Consider the following 21,152-nt stretch of genomic DNA (forward strand, 5'->3'; position numbering starts at 1 on the left):
GCTGAGACTGTACTTGCACAGCCCGTGGTTATCACCATGCTTCTGAGAAGGGAGAAGAGTTAAAGCTGTGCAAACCGCCTCGGCAATTCCCAGTTTGAAAACTTTAAAGCACTGGTACGTGCGTGGACTTAGTTGAGTCTAATGCTTTAGAAGAGTGAGGTGAATCCTTTAGGTCTTGATGCTATTATGGCCAGTGCTTTGGGCCTCAGTTTTTAAACACAACCCAAATGATGCAACTATCGTCTTACAAAGGGAACTACTCCTTCAATACTAGTTTGAAGATGCACTGTTGTAGTAGACAGATGGATCATACTGGCTTGTTCAACCAAAATCAACCTATACGTAATTTAACAAGCAGCTTTTTCATGCTAGCTCAAAGAATTCAGTCTTGATGTGTCTCGAATTGGTAGCTGCCCTCTATAATTAATTCAGCACATGACTGTTTTATTAAGTAATTAATCAGTACTCTGCTTAACTTGCATAAAACAAGGTAAGATTTTTAGAACAGTACTTTGTCTTAAATTGGTCTCAGTGCCAGTCTCAAAATAATTCAGTATATAATGAGGTTTTATAACAAATAAAAGAGTTAAATACTGATTAGATCACTGCTGTGGCTCAGCTGCCAGTAGCAGTGCATAGTGCAGTTCATAAAGCACGTTTCTACAAGTGTAGCCATAATATATACTGAGAACAAGGTGAGTTTTAGCAAACTTTTTCTTTACTAAAGTCTCTTGTTATAAATTACACAAATAACTTTATAAACAAATCCCCCCAACTTGCATTTTGTTTAAAGTAATAACTTTATATCATACAAATAAAGAAATTTCAAGTATGAAAAGTGCATTATTGCAATAATACCTCTTTGCAAGTCCAAAAATCTTGGTTTAGAATAAAACTGTAAAGTGTAAAAAAGGAGTAAAACAATCAGTGCCATCTATTCATTCAAGAAGTCCAACATCTTAAAAATGATGCTTAGTGTGTTGCAGAGGCAGATTTACATCTGAAAGCAACATGTAATTGAAAAGAAGCTATGTGTGTTCATTGTTTTGCATTATTAATTCTTTTTTTCCCTAGTTTTCTTCACCTTTCTTGGCAGGAATTCACAATACAAACAGTGCTTGTCCTCAGGTATCATCCGTTCTGTGCTGCCGCCACTTGCATGGTTCCAAGTTCTTCATCCTCTTCATGCATTCGCTTTAAACTTCCTGCAAAAGGCAAGAGGAAGGAGGATACATCTGAAAAGATCAGCTCTAACAACATACAGGTGTCAGTAGGACTACAGGGCAGTTATTGTCTTCTGGCAGGGACTCTACCCTTTGAAGACATTCAGCTTTTGGACAGCCAGTTGCTGACAGCACACTTCTTCCTTCGCATTTCTCCATATGGAAGAGAAGTTTCCTACAATCCACTGGTTTTTGCAGTCCCTTTACACATCCCCCCAGACTCCATTTTCACTGACTCCATTTTCCCTGACCTTTAGCAGGGGTTGCTCCTGGCACTCCTCTATATGATTAAGGTAACATTTTTTACATGCCTTAATCCTGTTATCTGTTTAAAGACACAGCAAAACATTTTTTCAGAGCAACTGCCTTAAAATTAAGGGCAGCAATTATGTCATGAACATTGGCTGCCCTCAGCCTGTAACTCTTGATTCTTCTAGGGAACTCAGGGGGTTTTTAAGGACCAGGAGAGGCAGGGTCCTTCTCCAGTATGGTATGGAAGTGCAGACAATATCACAGGAAAGTTAAATATTCTGTTCTCCTGTGATTGCAGTACTGCATACTGAAGTTTGAACATAGCTTGCACACCAACTGCAGCCATCCCTTTCCCGAAAGTTTGAGATTTGCTGCTGCTGGAGGTTTACTCAGAGACTACAAAAGTCACCTCACAACACCAGGTAAGATAGGAGGCATCACACCCAACAGGAGGGGCTTCTGACCTGTAGTACCAGGTGGAACTGAGAGGGATCTCTCCAGCTGCAGTGGTGACATCATCTGGATGGTTAATTTTGCTAGATAGATGGCTTCATATTCCTGAAAAAGTTTAATAGTACATATTGCTATTAATGTGGCATAACGCTTTGTAAGGACGAGAAGGACTAATTCAGAGTTCACTAGCACGAACTAGAGAGTATCTTATAGTAAGGCAGAGATTTTAGAGGAGGAGAGTTCTTTTTTGCTTTGACATGAATGACAAAAACTGCCAGGAATACAGAGCAAAAGAAATCTTAAAAGATGACAAGAAATGGCTTTAAGGAAGAGAGTAAAATTTAATTAAAAAAAAAATAATCTGTGAGAATGTTCAGAGAACTCATTGTTGCTCCCAGAAGGCCATTCAGATAGTAGAAACAAACTAAACTTAGAATACAGTGCTTCAGAGATTTGTTACAAGGACAAACTGTACATGGCCTTCGAGTTGCATTCTAGTGACCTGTTGTGCTTTCTGTGCTACACAAGAACTCCTCACAGGAGTTACTTTAAAAAGGAAAAGCAAACAACAAGCTCAGGAGATAATCATCTTGCTACCAGCCAGCTAAGTAATAGCAGAGACCCTGCACATCTGTTTCAACATACTGTCCTGATGTTTGCCCACCATTCACCCAATAGATTGCTGGAATATGATAAAGCAATGTCATGATACAGCTGTTTGCTGTTTCAGACTTGTGACTGACTCGTCACCTATAAAAGCAAGTGTCAAGAAGCATCACTGAGTGTGCCACAATACTCACTTTGCAGTTTCCTTAGGTACCAGTTAAGCAGCTTCAGAGCCTCTTAATCACTGCACAAACCAGGATTTTTATCTCTTCTCCATTCCTGGATTTGCTCAGTCTAAAGCTTAAGCCTGATCAACTAAGGTACCCACTCCTCTTCCTCTACTATAGCTTCTGACATTACTTGAAGCATACCTTACAGTAATGTTAAGCCTAGCTAGAAACAGCTGTTTTGCAGGAAGATGATTCATCAAATGGCTTTTGAGCTACTACTAGGAAAAAAAAATTACCTGAAGTTGATGGACAAATCCAGCATTAGGATTAATACAGAATCTTCTTTCTTGAACATAAGTAAATGCGTCCTTAAGAAGAGAAGGGAAGAGAAAAATATTTCAGTGGAAAACAGACTATGACAAAAGTCTTTTCTCTGTGGTTTCAGGAGCCTTCCTTCCAATTTTCCTTTCTGAGGAAACATACAGCCTCTAAACGCTCCTGAGAACGGTTGGTATAACTGAAATTGTTTGGGCAAAGTAGGCAGCAGTAGCTGCAAAATACTATTTGCCCACCTACAGCTTGCTGGTCTGTTTTCAACACACTACTTACAACAACCTCTTGGGGCCTCTTCTATAGTTTTACAGCAAGGCATCAACCTATGTAGGCTGGTATCCTGCTTCCATCAGCAGCAGGTACCTACTCCTTCTTAAAGAAAGGATGTAAATGACCTGCAGTGAAGTGAAACGGAACAATCTGCCCCATGTAAAGTCTTCACTCAGTCTCAGTAGGCAACAACTGGCTTATGCGTCAATACACAACTGCGTATGTTTCCTCCAAAATTATTACTCATTTACACCACTTGAATTAAAAAATTAGTACCTCAAGATGTATCTGACTTCTTATCTGTACTAGATACTCTCTCACTTCAGCCTTTTCAAGACAAATGGTTAATTACATAACCAGGCTCTGTTCTTACCTATACTTCACTCCAAACGTTTCCATTATGTACGCAATAACTAAGGCAGCACTAAAAAGAAACAAAAAAATTAGTAAAATATATTGCCATTGCTTAAAAAAATTAGTAAAATATATTGCTGTTGTTTAAAAACAATTAACAAGCAGGATGGATAGTTTCTTACCTTCTAGAAATCCCTGCATTTCCATGGACAAGAACTTTTCCTGAGAAGGAAAAAAGAAAACAAACAAAACCACCAACCATACTTATATAGTCTGAAGAAGATTCTTTGAAGTGTAGTTTTCAACTAGTAGTCCTTGTTATGGAGGAGAACACAGGAGCAAGGTACATCCTAAGAGTAACAGGTGTCTTACTTCACTCTGGATTACTAACTGCACTCTGTCCCTCACTGCCCTGGGATACAGAAGCATGGATTCCAGCTCCTCTGAGGATTTTGAGTAACAGAATCTGCGTTTCAGGACCACAATGCAGATTTAAGGCCCTACATTAGAGAAGGGACAAAAAAAACCCCAAAACCCCACAACCTTCATGCACAGTACACAGTTGTGTTAAAGTGGAACAAAACCCCAGATACACAAAAAGGTTTGTTTTCCAGTTGGAGGCAAAAGGAAATAAGAACTCTTTGCTCTGAACTTCCATAATATAGTCCAAATCAAGCACAATAAACCCCTAAATTTAAGAAAATCTCATACTTAAGAGCCTCTAATACATACCACTAAGTTTTAAAGCTTAACAACAATGTATTAGTAAACGAAGGAAAAACAATATGACATTACCTCCACTTTGTAAACTTCCATCAATAAATTCTTTAGTCTAGAAAGAAAAAAAAATTACAAGACTCAAAGTTTTAGATTAGTTTAGATGTTACTGCTACTTGGATTTAAATTTGGTAGATTTTTTTTGATCAGTCTTTATATACAGTGACAATAATGCACAGACTTAGATACCATTTCGACTGGACGTTTATATTTCTTTGGTACTTTTAACTAACCATAAAATAGTCAGTGAAAAACTAGTGCAAAGCCAGAAAGAAAAATACATAGAAATCCAGTATATGTGCCTTTTACAATCATTATGTCACACATTATGCCACTATAGTAAAAAGTAACTTCCAAACAACTTTTCATTAACAGCTGGGGGAAAAAAACCCAAAAACAAACCCAAAATGAAGCCACAAACAAAAACCCACAGGCATTAACAGCAATACACGCCTGGACCACTTCACTGACATCTGTGTATTCCTTCCTTTTCCTCAAAAAATAAGTTCTACAGGCCAAGTTCTCCAGCATTCTCCCACAACCTGATTTCTTTGTTTCAAGACTAGACTTTTCTCTTTTTTTTATATGATAATAAGATACAAATCTTACGACTCTGCCTCAGTTTCTGTATTTGTTAAAAGGAGTTAATTACACCTACTGAAGTGGCAATAATAAAGTCACTTAAGAGTTCACACCCCTTCCAGGTGCCTCAGCTGAGTATCCCAAATTTGAAACTGGTATCTGTTCATTCAGAAAACTCTTACTGGGCAACTCCATTCCCAACCCATTCACATCAACACACAAATACTTACCATAGGGAAAATCGTATTATATTCTCAACTGGATTATCTGCAATATCCAAGACTAAATACCTACAACAAAAACAGTTGCTATGAGTACACGATAACACCAAGTTGCTGCCACCAGGATGTGTACAGCTAACCCAACCCCATTATGATACTCATCTACTGGATACTCACACCGCTCCCCATCAGTTCGTAAATACAGACCAGCGTACTTTCCTGGGGCTCTACACAACTTGTTCAGAGGTACACATGTTCTGATTAAGTTACCTCGAATGTTTTATGAGCAGGACAAGCCGTACTCAAAACTATACTTTAAAACTGAAGACAGTTACTGTAAACTAATGGATACTTCTCATTTGCAGACTTGCCTACGTCGAGAGTTTAGCAGGATGAATAGAATCATAGAATCACAGAATGGTTTGGGTTGGAAGGGACCTCAAAGATCATAGAATCATAGAATGGTTAGGGCTGGAAGGGACCTTCAAAGGTCATCTAGTCCAACCCCCCTGCAAGGAACAGGGACATCTCCAACTAGATCAGGTTGCTCAGGGCCTCGTCCAACCTGGCCTTGAACGTCCTCCAGGGATGGAGCATCCACCATCTCTCTGGCAACCTGTTCCAGTGTTCTACAACTCTCATGGTAAAAAATTTTTTCCTAATATCCAACCTGAATCTACCTCCCTCTATTTTAAAACCATTACCCCTTGTCCTATCACAACAGGCCCTCCTGAACAGCCTCTCCCCATCTTTCTTGTTCCAACCCCCCTGCCACGGGCAGGGACACCCTCCACTACACCAGGTTGCCCAAAGCTTCATCCAACCTGGCCTTGACACTTCCAAGGATGGGGCAGCCACAACTTCTCTGGGCAACCTGTCCCAGTGCCTCACCACCCTCAGAGTGAAGAACAAACTTCATGGTTTTGATTTAGAGGCTTTCTGTGCCTTCGCACATTTTTCAAGTAGTTTGACAATGTGAAAGTATTTGGAAAGGACACTAACACCAAAAAAATGTTGTTAACACAGAATAAGTTATTTAAAAGTAAGACCTTTCATTCTTTGCAGGTCTGCATATTACGATCATTTCTCACCTAAACAACTGTTGGAAGTTTGGTTAATAAAATTTGCTTCAATGTTTTGCCGTATGCATACGACATGGGTTATTCCATGTTTCTGAAGTATAGGTAGCTGTGGAAAAAGAAAACAGATTTTTTTTTTAATTACTGAATCAATCTACTGCACAATAATAAATGAAAAGTTATACTTAAATACATAATAGGGCTATAGGACATCCTCGAGGAAAATCGGAGCTAGTTTTCTAATATTAAAAGCACAGTACGAAAAATTTTGTCTTTCAAATAGAGAAACCTAACTATTAGGAGCTGCAAGAAAAAACATTCCTAACTGATAAAGAGAACAGGCAGTAAAGAAATCATTCAATGAACTTGTTTGTCTCTGCCCACATTTCCCCTTGCCCGAAACTGCAAGTCCCTACATGATGTAGCAATTTCCTGCTAGCACTGGAGTCTTGCTGGAATCAGACCATTTAAAGACCATTTAAACTGAGGTAAGTTTGCAGATACAACTTTGTCTTTGCATCTCCGACCAAGAACAGCTATTTACCTTATTCTCCTGCCTATGAGCGAGTTCCCAGTTCTGATTTGTGTTGCAACACTTTAGCAAAGTAAATAAGACTGCCTGATTAGTAATGTGCAAGTCTCAAATGGTTTACCTTTCTAAGAAATCTATATGTGAGCTTAACCATAAGACTCAATTTTAACAGAAAAAGCTCACACATGGATGGTCACCGCAATTAATGTGCAAGTCACTTCAAACTTTTCTCTGGTTTGTAAGGAACAAACTGTAAAGGTAAAGCTGACTGGCTCAACTGAGAGAGCACACGGCTGTGTGAACGCATGCAGAACTTCGAGGCATGTGAAAAATTAATCATGGCTCTTTTTTTTCACTTTTCTCCTGAAGTAACCCTTTAGCTTACAAAATTGTTAAGGAAAAGGCAGTCTTGCAAGCGTCAGCTGCCCCAGCAGATGCCTCAGGTGGCCGTTCAGATTTGCTCTGGAAAGGGGAGGCACCAACAGCAGCCCCAGCCAGATACTCCTGCAGGCCAAAAGGACCATCTCATAAATGCACCGTGTATTACTGCTACTCTGGCATCTCTCATGTTCCAGTTCGGGGTAACGCTTGAACGTACCGCCACAGTAACAAATCAGCACAGCAGAGTTTCCTTCTGAGGCACTATTCTGAAAATCATACCTTGCTTTTCATAGCTGAAGAATACGGGCCTAAAAATAACCCAGGTAAAATTTCCTAGGGGAAAGAAAAACAGATATTTAACACCAACTCAAAATTATCTGAAATCATACATCGCACTCAACTTAGGCTACAGCCATGGAACAAATAATTTACATATTAGTGAGAGATGTGTCATTTATAACAGGACAGGGGAAAAAAATTGGTTTGGCAAAATAAAAGAAACATGATCTTTGCACAGCAGATCTTGTTTTGGAACAGGAATCAAGTCCTTATTTGGACTAAGTTCCAGTTTGATTACCGCATCTTACCCAGCCCCAGATCAAATGAAGGGAACTCTAACTTTGTATAGAATCATGTCTTGTAATTAATTCCAAATTGCTCTCATGGAAAAAGATACATGCATGGTAAGTCTTCTAGCTTTGTCCTAGTAGTAGGAAAATATCAATTTTAACCATTTATCTCTCCACCAATAAAGACATGTAGGTCTATAGATCTTATCTTGTGCAGAGGTTTGGCTGACACCATGGTAGGAAAATTTTATTTGTTCATCCTTCTCAAGAACACTTATTTCTGACCAAATTTAAGTTAAAAAGCAAAGCTCCAACACATTTTAGCAATCACTTCCTAAAACATTCACAAAGACAAAAATGTAGTATTTTGGGGATTCTGAAGAAAAGGACAAGATTACCTTTTTTTTTTTACTTTTTTTTTTTTACTCCCCACAACAGAGATTCAAGCACATCTGCACTCTCAACTGGCAATCCTCACACATTTCTCCCATGGTGCTGCCTGACGCTTTCCCCTAAAGACTCATTGTGATATCAGCTCTTTCGTGGGGCAAAAGACTTTTTCTTACTGAGCACACCATGGGTTTTGACTCAAATGGTAAACGAAAGTGTGTCGTACCTGCATCTCTCTCCTCATGGGATAGGTCCAATCCTTAAAAACAAAATAAAAAAATCATTACACATACAGAAAAAGGGAAAAACACATTCAGGAAGAGATCTATATGTGTGTGTTATAAAGAAGGATCAAAAGCTATTCCCTGCAGATTGTACAAGCTACCTGCTACCCAACAGCACACTGCTTACACCGCTAACTCTCCGTGTGGATACCAGTGACACTCAAACATATGCTACTTTGAAAGCTAACGTGAAGAAACCTCAAGTACTCTTCACCATCAACGATGAAACCTGTGCAGAATGGCCAGTGTGTTGCACATTCACACCTCAGTGCTCTGCTTAGAAACTTCCCTCTAGAGTGGGGAGGGGGAAAAAAAAGAAAAAGGAAAAGAGCTTTAGAACATTCTGTACTAAGCACAGAAGAAAAAAAAAAAAATCAAAATCCTTTGGTACATTCCTACAGCCATTGAAAAAACAGTTAGAAGATAACAAGTACAGCAGGTAACTCCCTTAAAATCTACACTGCCTCACCCAATACACTCAAACTAACCTTATTTTTAATATTCAGGATTTAGCTTTAACAATTCTAGAAACTTATGTTCTCCATGAACACAGCAAGGCATTAAAGTGAATTTCCACTCTTCTCCATCCTAGACAGGAAGGATCCTCACACAGTAACACATACACTTGGGTTCAACCACAAGGACAGGATACTCCTCATCAGTTAATTTACAGCTGGCACATGGCACCCTTCCACAGAACCTCAGACCCACAAGTTTGTGAAGCTCCACCGCTCGGGAACCACCCCTTCCCAGCTGACTATTTACTACCATCCAACTCGATCCATCAGAACCATCCAGAGCAAATGCCAGGATCAACATTTTCATCCTTTGCTCTGTTTTACAGAGCTGCCAAAGCTGAACAGAAAAATGCTCAGGCAGACTCTGTTCCTGTCTCTCCTTCTTTACAACTCCCACTGTCCTCTATTAACAGGCTCTTACTCATTCTTTGACCCTCACACTCAAGGAGTCGTATCTAAGATCACAGTTACCAGCTGGAGGAAAAAAAAAAAAGGGAAATAGTCAAACATATCAAACCAACTAGAGTGCATACATTTATTTACATAACTTTGTCAGTCGCTCCACACACAGCACAGCTAAGAAAAAACTTTGCCATATGTCATTTCTGTTATGTTCCAGTCTCCTCAAAACTAGGAGAAAGTTAAACTCCAAATATTCCACCCCTGAAGGGAGGTCAGGATTGCACCAAGAAAGATCCAGGCGCTCCAACTGCAGCATTGTCCAGCTTAGCACTCCAAGTTGTACCAGTGGCATCAACCTCACGTTAACCCTGTTTTTGCCAAGGCATACAAGAAAAACCCCAATGATTCCCTCAGACACACACACACAGCCGCACAGTGAGGTTTCACTAGCTCTTAGTAGTGGAATTAGAAAGGATTTTAGTATCAGTAAAGTTATTCTGGAAACCACTTGAATTGAATCTGGGACGCATTTCTGAGAAAGCAAACAACATTAAGCCACTCAAAACAATTCTTTGAATACTACCTAAAATGGTAGTACAAAAAGGGAAATAAACCATACTGAAATGGTCTTTGCTAAAGATCCAGAGAAGTAGCTCAGTTATTTCTGCATGTTCCAGCTATAATCGTAAAAGCTCCTGGAAGCACAAAGTAGAAATCCTGTGACAAAGGATGATATTATGGAACTGTATCCTTTGAAGGTAGACCTAAGAGTGGTTTAGCATAATCCTGTTGCCCTCGCTGCATATACAAAAGCTTAATTCACTCAAAAAGCAAGAAAAACAGTTTAGGTCCAAGTATAAAAACAATATTACAAGTAACAACTCTGAAAAGGTTAAGTTACACTCCAGGAGTATACAAGCGCTTAAGTGGGCTTATTACTCCATTTATGTACTTGCAGAATTTAAAAGTTAATCTGGACCATAATGAAAACACAAATTCATCAGTACTTTGGTCAAGGGGACTTAACAATTCATTACAAATATTCCTTTCAAATGCATTAGAAGCAGAAAATTGTGACAGTCCCAACAGCTGTAATCTGCACAAAACACGAAGGCAAGACTTTAGCAATATACAGTCCAAAGGAAACTAAAACCCAAAAGGCAACAGATGCCACAGGTGTTCTGAACAAGAAAAAATGTCAGTATTGGTCCAGATATTAGTCTTCAGTGTTCTTCAAAAAGCCAAAAAAGGTACAGTTTCCACTGGGATTTAGTCTGCAAAATAAATCTCTAAAGACGATGTCTCAGATTAAATGTTTTCTTTATACAAGTATACGAACAACTGAGACAGGGATTCTGGTGATTTCCTGACAGCCCTTCAAGGTTTTAAAGCAAACAATGCAAGATTATTCGAGTGTTATGCAAAATTATGTTAAAAATAACTATTAAGGTAGACTGAATGCAAGCAGAAGTCTCATTTTAGAGAATTCATTCATCGACCATGTTTTTTCCACAGTTTGCAGCACTCAGCAGACAAACGATACCTGAAAGTGTTTTTTTATCAGATCAAACACAGGAATTTTGCCAAGAAAACGACTGATGATGCTAGAGTTGGACAGAGAAACAGCACTCCTTGCTGCTAAGTATTTGGTACTTTCTACAGAATAAGTGACAACTCACTGGAAGAAGTGATCTTCAATACTCACAAGACAAAAAGTAAAGAGAAGGAATGCAAAACGCCCCCACAATCCCAAAATTTTGAAGAGAAGCTACTCACCTCTGACAGATCTTCCCAAACTAGACTGTGATTCATGGAAAAACAAGTTTAAAAAGATACCTCAGCTGTTTTGCTGAGGGTGTTCACAGCACACAGCTGCTGTGTTTCGTATTTGAACAATGAAATGCCAGCAACTATCCAAGCACTTCAGCTACTGCCCCACAACGAAGTGACTGTCAAGAGAAAAGGGAATAAAACACATTTCCCTTCCCCACCCTACAGCCCATCTCTAGGTGAAATAAATTGAAGGTATGAAGGAATAGGCGAGACATGTCTATGCTACAAAGAACTTCTTGATAACCAATATCCAAACTGCATCAAGAGTTACTTGATGCCAATGGTTACTGTGATTTTGTTAATATTTTTGCCATAGATACACCTGTTTCTTCTTTAGAAGAGGAGTTTAAACGGCAAAAAACCTGACACCTTACATTTATGTGTGCAAACGCACATACACGTGGACTTTTTCCTGAAAGAGTGACCTTGGCTAGGACTTAATATAAAATTCATATTATGAATTTTGTAATTAGTTCAACAGCCCTGACGTGGAGACTCATCTATGCTCGAGGTCTGCACAAAAGCCAAGACTGTGGTTTCCAAACGCAGCACCACAACGTACCTCATGCAACCTGCGTACGCCTCACCAGAGGGATGCAGTGAAATGGATACACGTGACATCCCTCAACTGGTCGCTAACCGACAGCTTAAGTCTGAAGACCCATCTAATTTTCACGTATAAAAGGTATATCCTAGTCAGTCTTTGCTGAAGCTCAGCTTTGATTGAAAGGCAATCCGCAGTACTGCACTTCCATTACTATGGTTAAACTCCTGCTGTCTCATAATTAGTAGAGCCTGCAAACCACAGACTGCTCTAGATGAAGGGAGAAGCTCTCAAAAGGTGCTGAAAAAAGACACGGGTAAAATAAATCAAAGCAGTAGTTTAAAGAAGGATAAATCCAACATCAAGAAGTATATTTTCTAGATTTTAGCTGCTGCCCCTTGTCTGCTCAGCATCACCGGGCATCAGCCACCGTTTGCAATGACTCTCTCCCTGCTTTCGAGACTATCGCTCAAGCCCTTTTGAAAAGCTGCACACAACTCCCAGTAAAACCTTCCTGACCACTCCAGGTTTCTGACCCTCTTCCAACACTCAGACAGCTCTTTTCTTGTTGATTAATAGCAGCGCTTATCTCTCTGTACAGATTTCTCTTCCCATCGCCATCCATCACAGCAAGACTTCTGCACGATTGATCGTTCCTCATGTACCTCAAGAACCCAGGGCTGTCAGGATCCTCTTGCCTAAATTTGTTTCCCTGTCTAGTGGAATATTCATGCAGGCTGTAACGCTCTAAGTCTCTCCTCCAAACCTGGTACAACATTCTTCCCCAAGCTGTGAAATCAAAGCTGAAGACAACTGCTACGGCAGCGACAGCCGCATGTCCTGCTGACCCGCTTCAGTTCCTTCCTCTCCTCCAGCCAACTGGTCTCTTGGCTATAACTGTGCACCACTCTGTATAGGAAATTGAAATTACAGCTAAACAGTGTTATATCAGAACAGCCAGAGGATGTGATCATATTAACTGACAACACCACTATCAGGCTCCCTTAGCAGGCTCCAGCTTGGATTGTGGATGGGTCCTGATCCCTCAACAATTACCTTGACACAAAAGTGTTATGCTTAATTCTGAGGCAGTTTTAAGTCTAATTTACACAACAAAATGAGATCACTTCTCAGTTTTGAAAGTATTTTAGACAATATTTTGGAAAAAAAAACACAAGAAAAACAACCTCCCGGCTGATACAGCCCAACAAAACGGGGTGAAAGGGGACGTTATCATTAAAGAGCTGCACAAAAATAAAGCTAGTTACACCAAAGGACTTTGTAAGATGGAACAAACAATTGCGAAAAGAAATCATGAAATACTAAAGTAGTAACAGAGCACAGTCATTTGCCATCTTTTAATAAGAAAACAGATAAACGCAGTGCTGAAAGCGTTCAAGAAAAAAATATTTGCATCTTACTGCAACCTGTCATGTCTATCACTGTGAAGCACGTTAAAGGGACTCAAAATTAGCTACAAACAAGAAAAAAATGAAAGGCTGTGTCTTCAGTTTCAGTCATGCTTCATGTTCTTGGACAGTTATTCCAGTTAGAAGCATTTTTTTATACATATGTATTTTTTTATATATATAGATAGATAGAATAGAATTATTTCAGTTGGAAGGGACCTACAAAGACCACTCAGTCCAACTGAGGCTATATATATTTCCCCCCCCCCCCCCCCCCCCCAGTAGAAGCCCTAGGGCAAGTATATAAAATATAAAAAAATAAAGCCAGTCTTTCTGTTCACCTCAAGATGTGGGCATGCCACTAACAAGAACAGAGCTGTACTAACAAGGTTAAGGAAGTTAACCCTGGTTAAGGTTAACCTTAAGGTTAAGGTTGGACAGTACTGCTAACCCCAAGCAGCAGCTGGTTAAAGGGAGAGGTTACATTCCCACCCAGCAGAGCTCTCTCGTCCCGCGGTGATCACGCTCAGGAATCTGTAATGGTCCAAAACTAAGAGCTTTTTTAGCAAAGCTGGTTGTCTACCGAGTAAGCTCCCGGCTCCAGGTCACCAGAGGTCAGATAAGCACTGGGACAAAACCGGTGACAGCACTGGGCGGTTGGCAGGACGGGTGAAGCCACTTTTTAGCAAAGGCAGCTATTCGATGGGCTTTGCTGTAACGACAAGTCCCCCCTCGGCCACAGATCCCGCTTCGGCCGGTCTCCACAACAGTAAACACGGGCTGGGAAGCAGCGTTCAACAGCCTTTTCTGTGTATTTGTAAAGAGCACTCGGATAACGGGATGTTCCCCTCATGCAGACAGTATCGCTTTTGAAAATACAAAGGAATACAAAAGCGCGAAGGTGGAGAGGAAAGAAAACAGCAGGTGGGGATGACAGAGCACACAGAGGAAGGAAGAAGCGTTCAACAGGAAAAGAAAGGTTCTTTTGGCAAAGAGAAACACGAGCTATGGAAAAGGATAAAAGGTAGACTAAGGAATCAAAATGGAAGGCAGAAACATAATAGAAATAAGAAACAAATGTTCTGTAACATGGGTCCAAAAGCAACCTCTACTAGCTTGTTAAAGATCTGTTAGCACACGGGATCATCAGCGTTGGCTTTTAATCATAGAATCCTGGAATGGTTTGGGTTGGAAGGGACCTCAAAGATCATCTAGTTCTACACCCCCTGCCATGGGCAGGGACACCCTCCACTACACCAGGTTGCCCAAAGCCTCATCCAACCTGGCCTTGAACACCTCCAGGGATGGGGCATCTACAACTTTTATTTTTTTATTTAAAGCACGATAAAGCAGCGAAGGCAGAACTTCAGCCGATACGAAGCACGTAGCTAAATGGCAAGACTGCCACGCTTTTTGTATCGTTTTCTTTTCAAATAGGCTTGCACAGAAGCTGAGACTCATCCAAATTTTTCCGAGTAGTATTTCTCCTGCGTTCACCCCACGGCAATCCTACGCACTACAGTAAAAGGTCCTGATCCACTTTTTACGAAGAATCTGTAGAATGAGCACTATGAACAAGTTTTACTGCTAACCAGTAAAGGAAAAAAATTGTATTCAGATTATTATTAGAATTGTTTATAATGGTGTAAATATATCCTTTTACATGCCTTTTTTTTTTTAACTACAGCCTAGTGAGCCGGGCTATAGAGACAGCCAAGGACCATACAGGTCTCCTTACAATCCTCGTTTAGATATAAAACCCACACTTGAAGTCACCACTTCTACAAACTGCTCCAGCTGTGAGCCACCTTCACATCTGTGCGGATGCCTATGGACTTCCACAGGCTTCTCACGGATGCAAGGCACAAGTTAGTCACCACTGACAATAAATCCTGCAACTTCAGCAGCCACAGTGCGCTTTTGGCGTATGCAAAGTAGTCTGATAGTATCCCACAGAGTTAGGATCAAAATCTGTCACCTGATTTACATTTCCCAGCATGACATCGCATTTCTTTTAAATGTCTTTTGCTCTTATGATGTGGGCAGGTAAAATAAATAGTATAATACAGGTTTCCAACTTATTTTAGAGAGTCTGCAGAGGAAGGGAATCAATTTCTATTTAAGGGGGTTATTTATGTATCCTATCAAAAGGAAGAGTAAAAAAGCTTAAGAAATGCGTTCCACCTTTAGACAGACTGCACTACTGCATGGTTTTAAAAAAAAAGTAGTCAAAAATATGTTAGCATTTCAGACTAAATATAGCTCAAGAAATGTAAATTTCTTCAAAAAAAAATCATGTGCTAGAGAGCTCAGTTTTTACACACATAATAAAAAGGCAAACATGACTGCTTAGTCAATAGCTGATAATTCTATTACGAAACCATGGAGAGTCTTTAAAAAAATCTAAATACATCATGGATACTCGTTTACCTCAGCCTGCTCGCAAGTAAATATGCTAACGTTTTAACAAAGGATTGAACTGGTAATTATTGCTGTGTTCCTGTTATATATATCCTAATACTTTTTTTTTGTTTAAAATTTCATGGGAAAAGAATTTCCATTAATTTTCTTGAATTATTCCAGTTCTTATTTACCATCTTTCCAAAAGCAGTAGGCTGAAAGAGCTGGGGCTGTTCAGCCTGGAGAAGAGGAGGCTCCAGGGTGACCTTATAGCGGTCTTCCAGTACCTCAAGGGGGCCTACAAGAAAGATGGGGAGAGGCTGTTCAGGAGGGCCTGTTGTGATAGGACAAGGGGTAATGGTTTTAAAATAGAGGGAGGTAGATTCAGATTGGATATCGGAAAAAATTTTTTACCATGAGAGTTGTAGAACACTGGAACAGGTTGACCAGAGAGGTGGTGGATGCTCCATCCCTGGAGATGCTCAAGGCCAGGTTGGACGAGGCCCTGAGCAACCTGATCTAGTTGGAGATATCCCTGTTCCTTGCAGGGGGTTGGACTAGATGACCTTTGAAGGTCCCTTCCAGCCCTAACCATTCTATGATTCTATGTCTCAGTACTAACGCACCAGCATGCACTAACTGTTGTTAACTGGACTCTCTCTGTAACAGGTCTTTAGCCATACGTGTTCATACTGGGGAAAAAAAAAACCAAGACAGCACTTAGAATCATAGAATCCCGGAATGGTTTGGGTTGGAAGGGACCTTCAAGATCATCCAGTTCCAACCCCCCTGCCATGGGCAGGGACACCTTCCACTACACCAGGTGCTCAAAGCCCCATCCAACCTGGCCTTGAACACTTCCAGGCATGGGCCAGCCACAACTTCTCTGGGCAACCTGTTCCAGTGCCTCATCATCCTCAGAGTGAAAAATTTCTTCCTTATATCTTCTTTGAATTTACGGAATTTTTAGACCTCATCTTGGAAAACGTGCAATTTTAGAAAATGACATATAAATCTAAGCTTAGACATGGTTTCCGTGCTGTGTACAATCATTATTACTCATAAGACTTTGACATATTCCCTATCACCAATCTGTGAAAGAACACACAGAGGTTTACAGGCATTCATGGCATCTACCTGAAAAGCTTCACGAGAGCGATGAGTTATGTGTTGAATATTCAAAAATTAAAATCAGATAACGCTCAGACGGCGCAAGGACCTGTAAAAAGGAGTTCAGCTTCTAACTGCCAAGGACTCGCCAGTGAAAGATGGAAGCTGGTTTATCCCAGACTTCATTAGCTCCTCTTGCAGAGCTGGACAACTCACCCAGACTGCAGCCACAGAAGAACAGACTGGAGGAACGACCACAACTGACACACGCTTGTGAATACCTGCCTGTGCTTGACCTACAACAAACACGGTTTCACCACCTGCATGAACCTGAAGGACACAAAGTGCAGGAATAAAGCCTGACACGTCACTAAGAACTCAGAAGAACAAACTTCTGGTCTGACACTTGCTGAGATGATATCAGATGAGGAATGCAAAGAAGGTGCAACTGTCTCCAGCAGGTAAATATCACCAGCGTTTCTTGGCATAGCATTTCACAAGCTCCAAAAAATACCAATAGTCAAACAGTTTAAAAATCCAGCTGTTTGTAATACTATGTATGGATTAGGGACATAGTAAACGATCTACAGACCAGAAAACTGACTTCTTTATCTAGAGTACATTTCTGCAGTCTGCCCAAGTCAACCCAACCGCAGGCTGCTGTCACCCCCCTCAACAGATAGCCTTGCCCGCTCTGACTCTTCCTCGTGCCAGCACTAGGGAGTGGGAAGGTGAGCAAGTCAACCAGCTCTCTAGTTTGGCTTTTTTTTTAAAAAAATTATTATTTAAGCTGTCATCAGTCACCACCGTCAGCCCAGAGAAGGGAGCTGGGGAGTGACAGATCGCCTTAAAACCACCACAGAGTCGCACTTACTCGCCAGCAGCTTACATCAGGAAGTAAACCAGAAATTCCCCAAGTTCTCTGTCCTTCCCTTCCCCTCAGCAATGTGTTGAAATCAAACCTACCAAGACAGCATTAAACCATACACAACCAACTTCCTGAAATAATATTAGAGAGCACTCCTCGTTAAAGAACCTCCTCACAACAAGAGATGTTCTTCAGCTTTCTATGAATAACTGCATTTTGGAGGCAGGATGATTTTAGTTTCCTTACGTTGTTTTTCCAGAGCATCTTCTTACAGATTGAGCTGCAAAGCCCAAGGCTGAAGCCTCTTACGCTTTGCTTCATAACTCAGCTCCACAAGAACTTTGACATTCTCACGCTGGCTTTAACTTTTCTGTTTCTACTCCAACTGAAGTGTGTTTAGATCAATGTAAGATGTTGAAAAAAAAAAAATTAACCTACAGTTTTTTAAAACAGGCCTTGAAATGCTCCATTATGATCTTGCTGGATGTGAAGTTCCAACATTCTATACATTGGACTATTGAGAGATAGAGCATAGGGAAAAAAAAAAATAAAATCCACTCTGAAGGACTGCCCTGGGTTTGGCTGGGAACCGGCCGGGCTAAACCACGACAAGGACACTGTATTACAGTTTCAGTTTTCACCAGCTAAGAGTTGTTAGACTGGCAGTAACCTCTGTTTTTTAAAACTATTTTAACCTTTTAGCCACTCTAGTTACAAACAGGTTCGAAAAGCCATCTAATCTAATTTTACTATTTTCAGAGGAAAGTGTAGATACTATGATTGGTTTCTCCAGAAAGAAATCTTAAAATAAACATATTATAAACCTCAAAGGGGAGTATATAATTCGTGTTCAGATACAAACTAAATACAACTTTCTGAAAACAGCCAAGATGACTTGTAAAGACCTCCATAGCTCTGAAGATGGTATTAAATCTTGACAACAAAACCAAATAAGAAAAAAACACAGTAACTTCCATATTTCATCAGGTAACTTAGCACAATAAGAGCATTCAACAATAACTCCACTAAAACACAAATAATGCTGATGTTTACGAAACATGCAACGATTTACAGACTTCTGAGGAGCTCAGATACTATCAGCTTCCCGCATGAACACCGTGACATTTTGCATTAAATATTTTTACGCTATGGAAGCGGGACAGTTCGGGCCGTTCATGACACATGAAACACACCACCAGCACCCAGAGTGAGAAGCCAAGTCCAGAAACCAGACACCACACCGACCCGACTCCTCTGACGCCGCGCAGCGTAGCCTCAGCAGATATTGCCACCTGTCTTAGTTTGCAGAGAAGCTTTGGCTCTCCAACACCATAAAAAACGCCTCCCCAGTAGACTCACCAGAGCGCCAAATTGTTTCTGGAGTATCTAAGAGCTCGTAGACACCAACTACTTGGAAGGGGACATGCAGGTACTCACTGCTAGCAGCTCATGCCCTTCTGCACGCACGAAAAAGGGGCAAGCAGGCAGCCAGCAGCAGATGGAGGACTGGTGACCATACAAAGGGAGAGGAAAGCAAAAGGGTGGCTGACAGGGACATGCCGAAGCCACCACCGTGAGCCCACGCCACACCGAAGCACACAAGAGGGGACACCAGAGGCAGCGACCAGAGCGGGGGTCACTACAGGGGGGGAAAAGCCGAGCGAGCGGCGGGCAGGAGAGACGGACGGCGGGGGGCTCCTGCGAAAACAGGCACAGCCCCGGGAGCGGGCCGGCGGAGAACGGCCGGAGGCGCCCGAAAGGGGAGAAGCAGGAGGGAAGGGGGTCTGCGAGGGCGATGGAGACGGCGAGGAGCAGAGGACGAACAGGCGGGACCGGAGGATGCGGCCGGTGGTCCCCGAGGGGTGCGGACGGGGGTGTCACCGGCGCGGGGGAGGACAAGGGGGACCCGCGGGGGCGGCCAGCGAGGCCCGGGCCCCCGGGGGAAGCGGGTGGGAGATACCCCACGGCGGGAGGGCGGTTAGCGGGGACCCGCCGCGGGGGGACAGGGCCCCACAGCCCGGGGCGGGGGGAGCGGGGGCGGACCGGGACCATCCGGGCCACGCGGGGCCGGGCGCGCACGAGGCCGGCGCGGCAGCTGCCCCCGCGGCCGGCGGCTCCCCTCAGGCAGCGACCGGAGCGGCGGGGCCGAGCGGCGGCCCCCGGCAGCTCCCCTCCGCCGCTCACCTCGGAGTCCTCTTTGGCCTGCGGCAGCGCGGGGAAGGCCGGCTTGGCGAGCTCCATGGCCGGGCGCTCTCCGGGCGGGGCAGGACCGGGCAGGGCGGCTATTTGGGCAGCGGGCCCGCGGGCTCCGGCTCGGGAGCGGCAACGGAGGAGGAGGCGGCGGCGGCGGGAGGAGGCGGAGGAGGCGGCGGCGGCGCGCTCAGCCGCTCGCGCCCGGCCGCCATGCTGCTGCTACTGCTGCTACCGCCGCCTCTTCCCTCCTCCTCCTCCTCCGGCTGCTACCGCCGCCACCGCCGCCGCTCCCCCCTCCCTTCCGCCCGCCCCCGGGCTCCGCTCCAGCGGCGCCACCTCCGCCCCCGCCCACAACGGCTGCCTCGCGCGGGGGCGGTGCCGCCACCGGCCCGAGGGGCGGGGCCCGGCGCGCCGTCCCCCTCACGGTGCGTCCGCCGGCGGAGCGCGGGGGGCGCCGTTATCTCCCCGAAATTCGGTGATTAACTCCTCGCTGAGAACTTCTCCCACAGCCCCTTTTCCCGCCCCTGGCGGCCGGCCATGGAGGTCCGGCTCTCCGGGCCGACTCGCGGGCCCGAAGCCCACCGCCGCGCCTCGGGCGCGCTCCCCGCCGCGGCGCGGCCGTTACCGCTTCTCCTCGCCTTCTCCTCGCCTTCTCCTCGCCTTCTCCTCGCCTTCTCCTCGCCTTCTCCTCGCCCTGCCGTTGCCTGCGGTCCCTCTCTTCTCGCGCGCAGATCAAACCGCTTCCATTTCGGCCGGCAGGTGCTCGTTCTATCCGCCATCACGAAGATGGTGCCTGCCTCAAGTTCTAGCCGATGCCACAAACGGGGTCGTTTTCAAATGGGTCCTCTTTGTGCACGGGAGATGCCCTCTGACACACCAGTCTTGGGACAGGAACCGATTTTCCTCCTTTTTGAGATTCCCTGTCCCATGCTCTCCTGGACTGTAAGATGACAGGCTGAGAGAGCTGGGGCCGTTCAGCCTGGAGAAGAGAAGGCTCCAAGGAGACCTTCCAGCAACCTTCCAGTACCTAAAGGGGGCCTACAGGAAAGCTGGAGAGGGACTTTTTACAAGGGTGTGTAGTGATAAGACAAGGGGCAATGGCTTTAAACTGAAAGAGGGGAGATTTCGATTGGATACAAGGAAGAAATTTTTCACTCAGAGGGTGGTGAGGCACTGGCACAGGTTGCCCAGAGAAGCTGTGGCTGCCCCATCCCTGAAAGTGTTCAAGGCCAGGTTGGATGAGGCTTTGAGCAACCTGATGTAGTGGAGGGTTTCCGTGCCCATGGCTGGGGGGTTGGAACTGGATGATCTTTGAGGTCTCTTCCAACCCAAACCATTCTATGATTCTGTATCACCCCAAAACGTTTTGCCTTGTTTGCTCATTTCCCCCTTGAGAAAC

At 43.3% G+C, this 21,152-nt stretch overlaps 1 protein-coding gene across 1 annotated transcript; it reads right to left on the reverse strand.

Annotated features, from left to right (window-relative positions):
* Positions 1 to 696: 696 nt before the first annotated feature.
* STYX (serine/threonine/tyrosine interacting protein) lies at positions 697 to 19,842 on the reverse strand. The gene is given in 12 exon segments (XM_086613198.1): positions 697 to 1,205; positions 1,940 to 2,033; positions 3,001 to 3,072; positions 3,665 to 3,731; positions 3,844 to 3,883; positions 4,457 to 4,493; positions 5,241 to 5,310; positions 6,333 to 6,357; positions 6,360 to 6,429; positions 7,513 to 7,566; positions 8,419 to 8,451; positions 19,745 to 19,842. Coding segments are annotated over 12 exon segments (693 nt in total). The 5' UTR covers positions 19,802 to 19,842; the 3' UTR covers positions 697 to 1,131.
* Positions 19,843 to 21,152: the final 1,310 nt, after the last annotated feature.

The sequence above is a fragment of the Tauraco erythrolophus genome, chromosome 6, assembly GCF_009769465.1.
Source record: "Tauraco erythrolophus isolate bTauEry1 chromosome 6, bTauEry1.pri, whole genome shotgun sequence".
Classification (NCBI taxonomy): Eukaryota; Metazoa; Chordata; class Aves; order Musophagiformes; family Musophagidae; genus Tauraco; species Tauraco erythrolophus.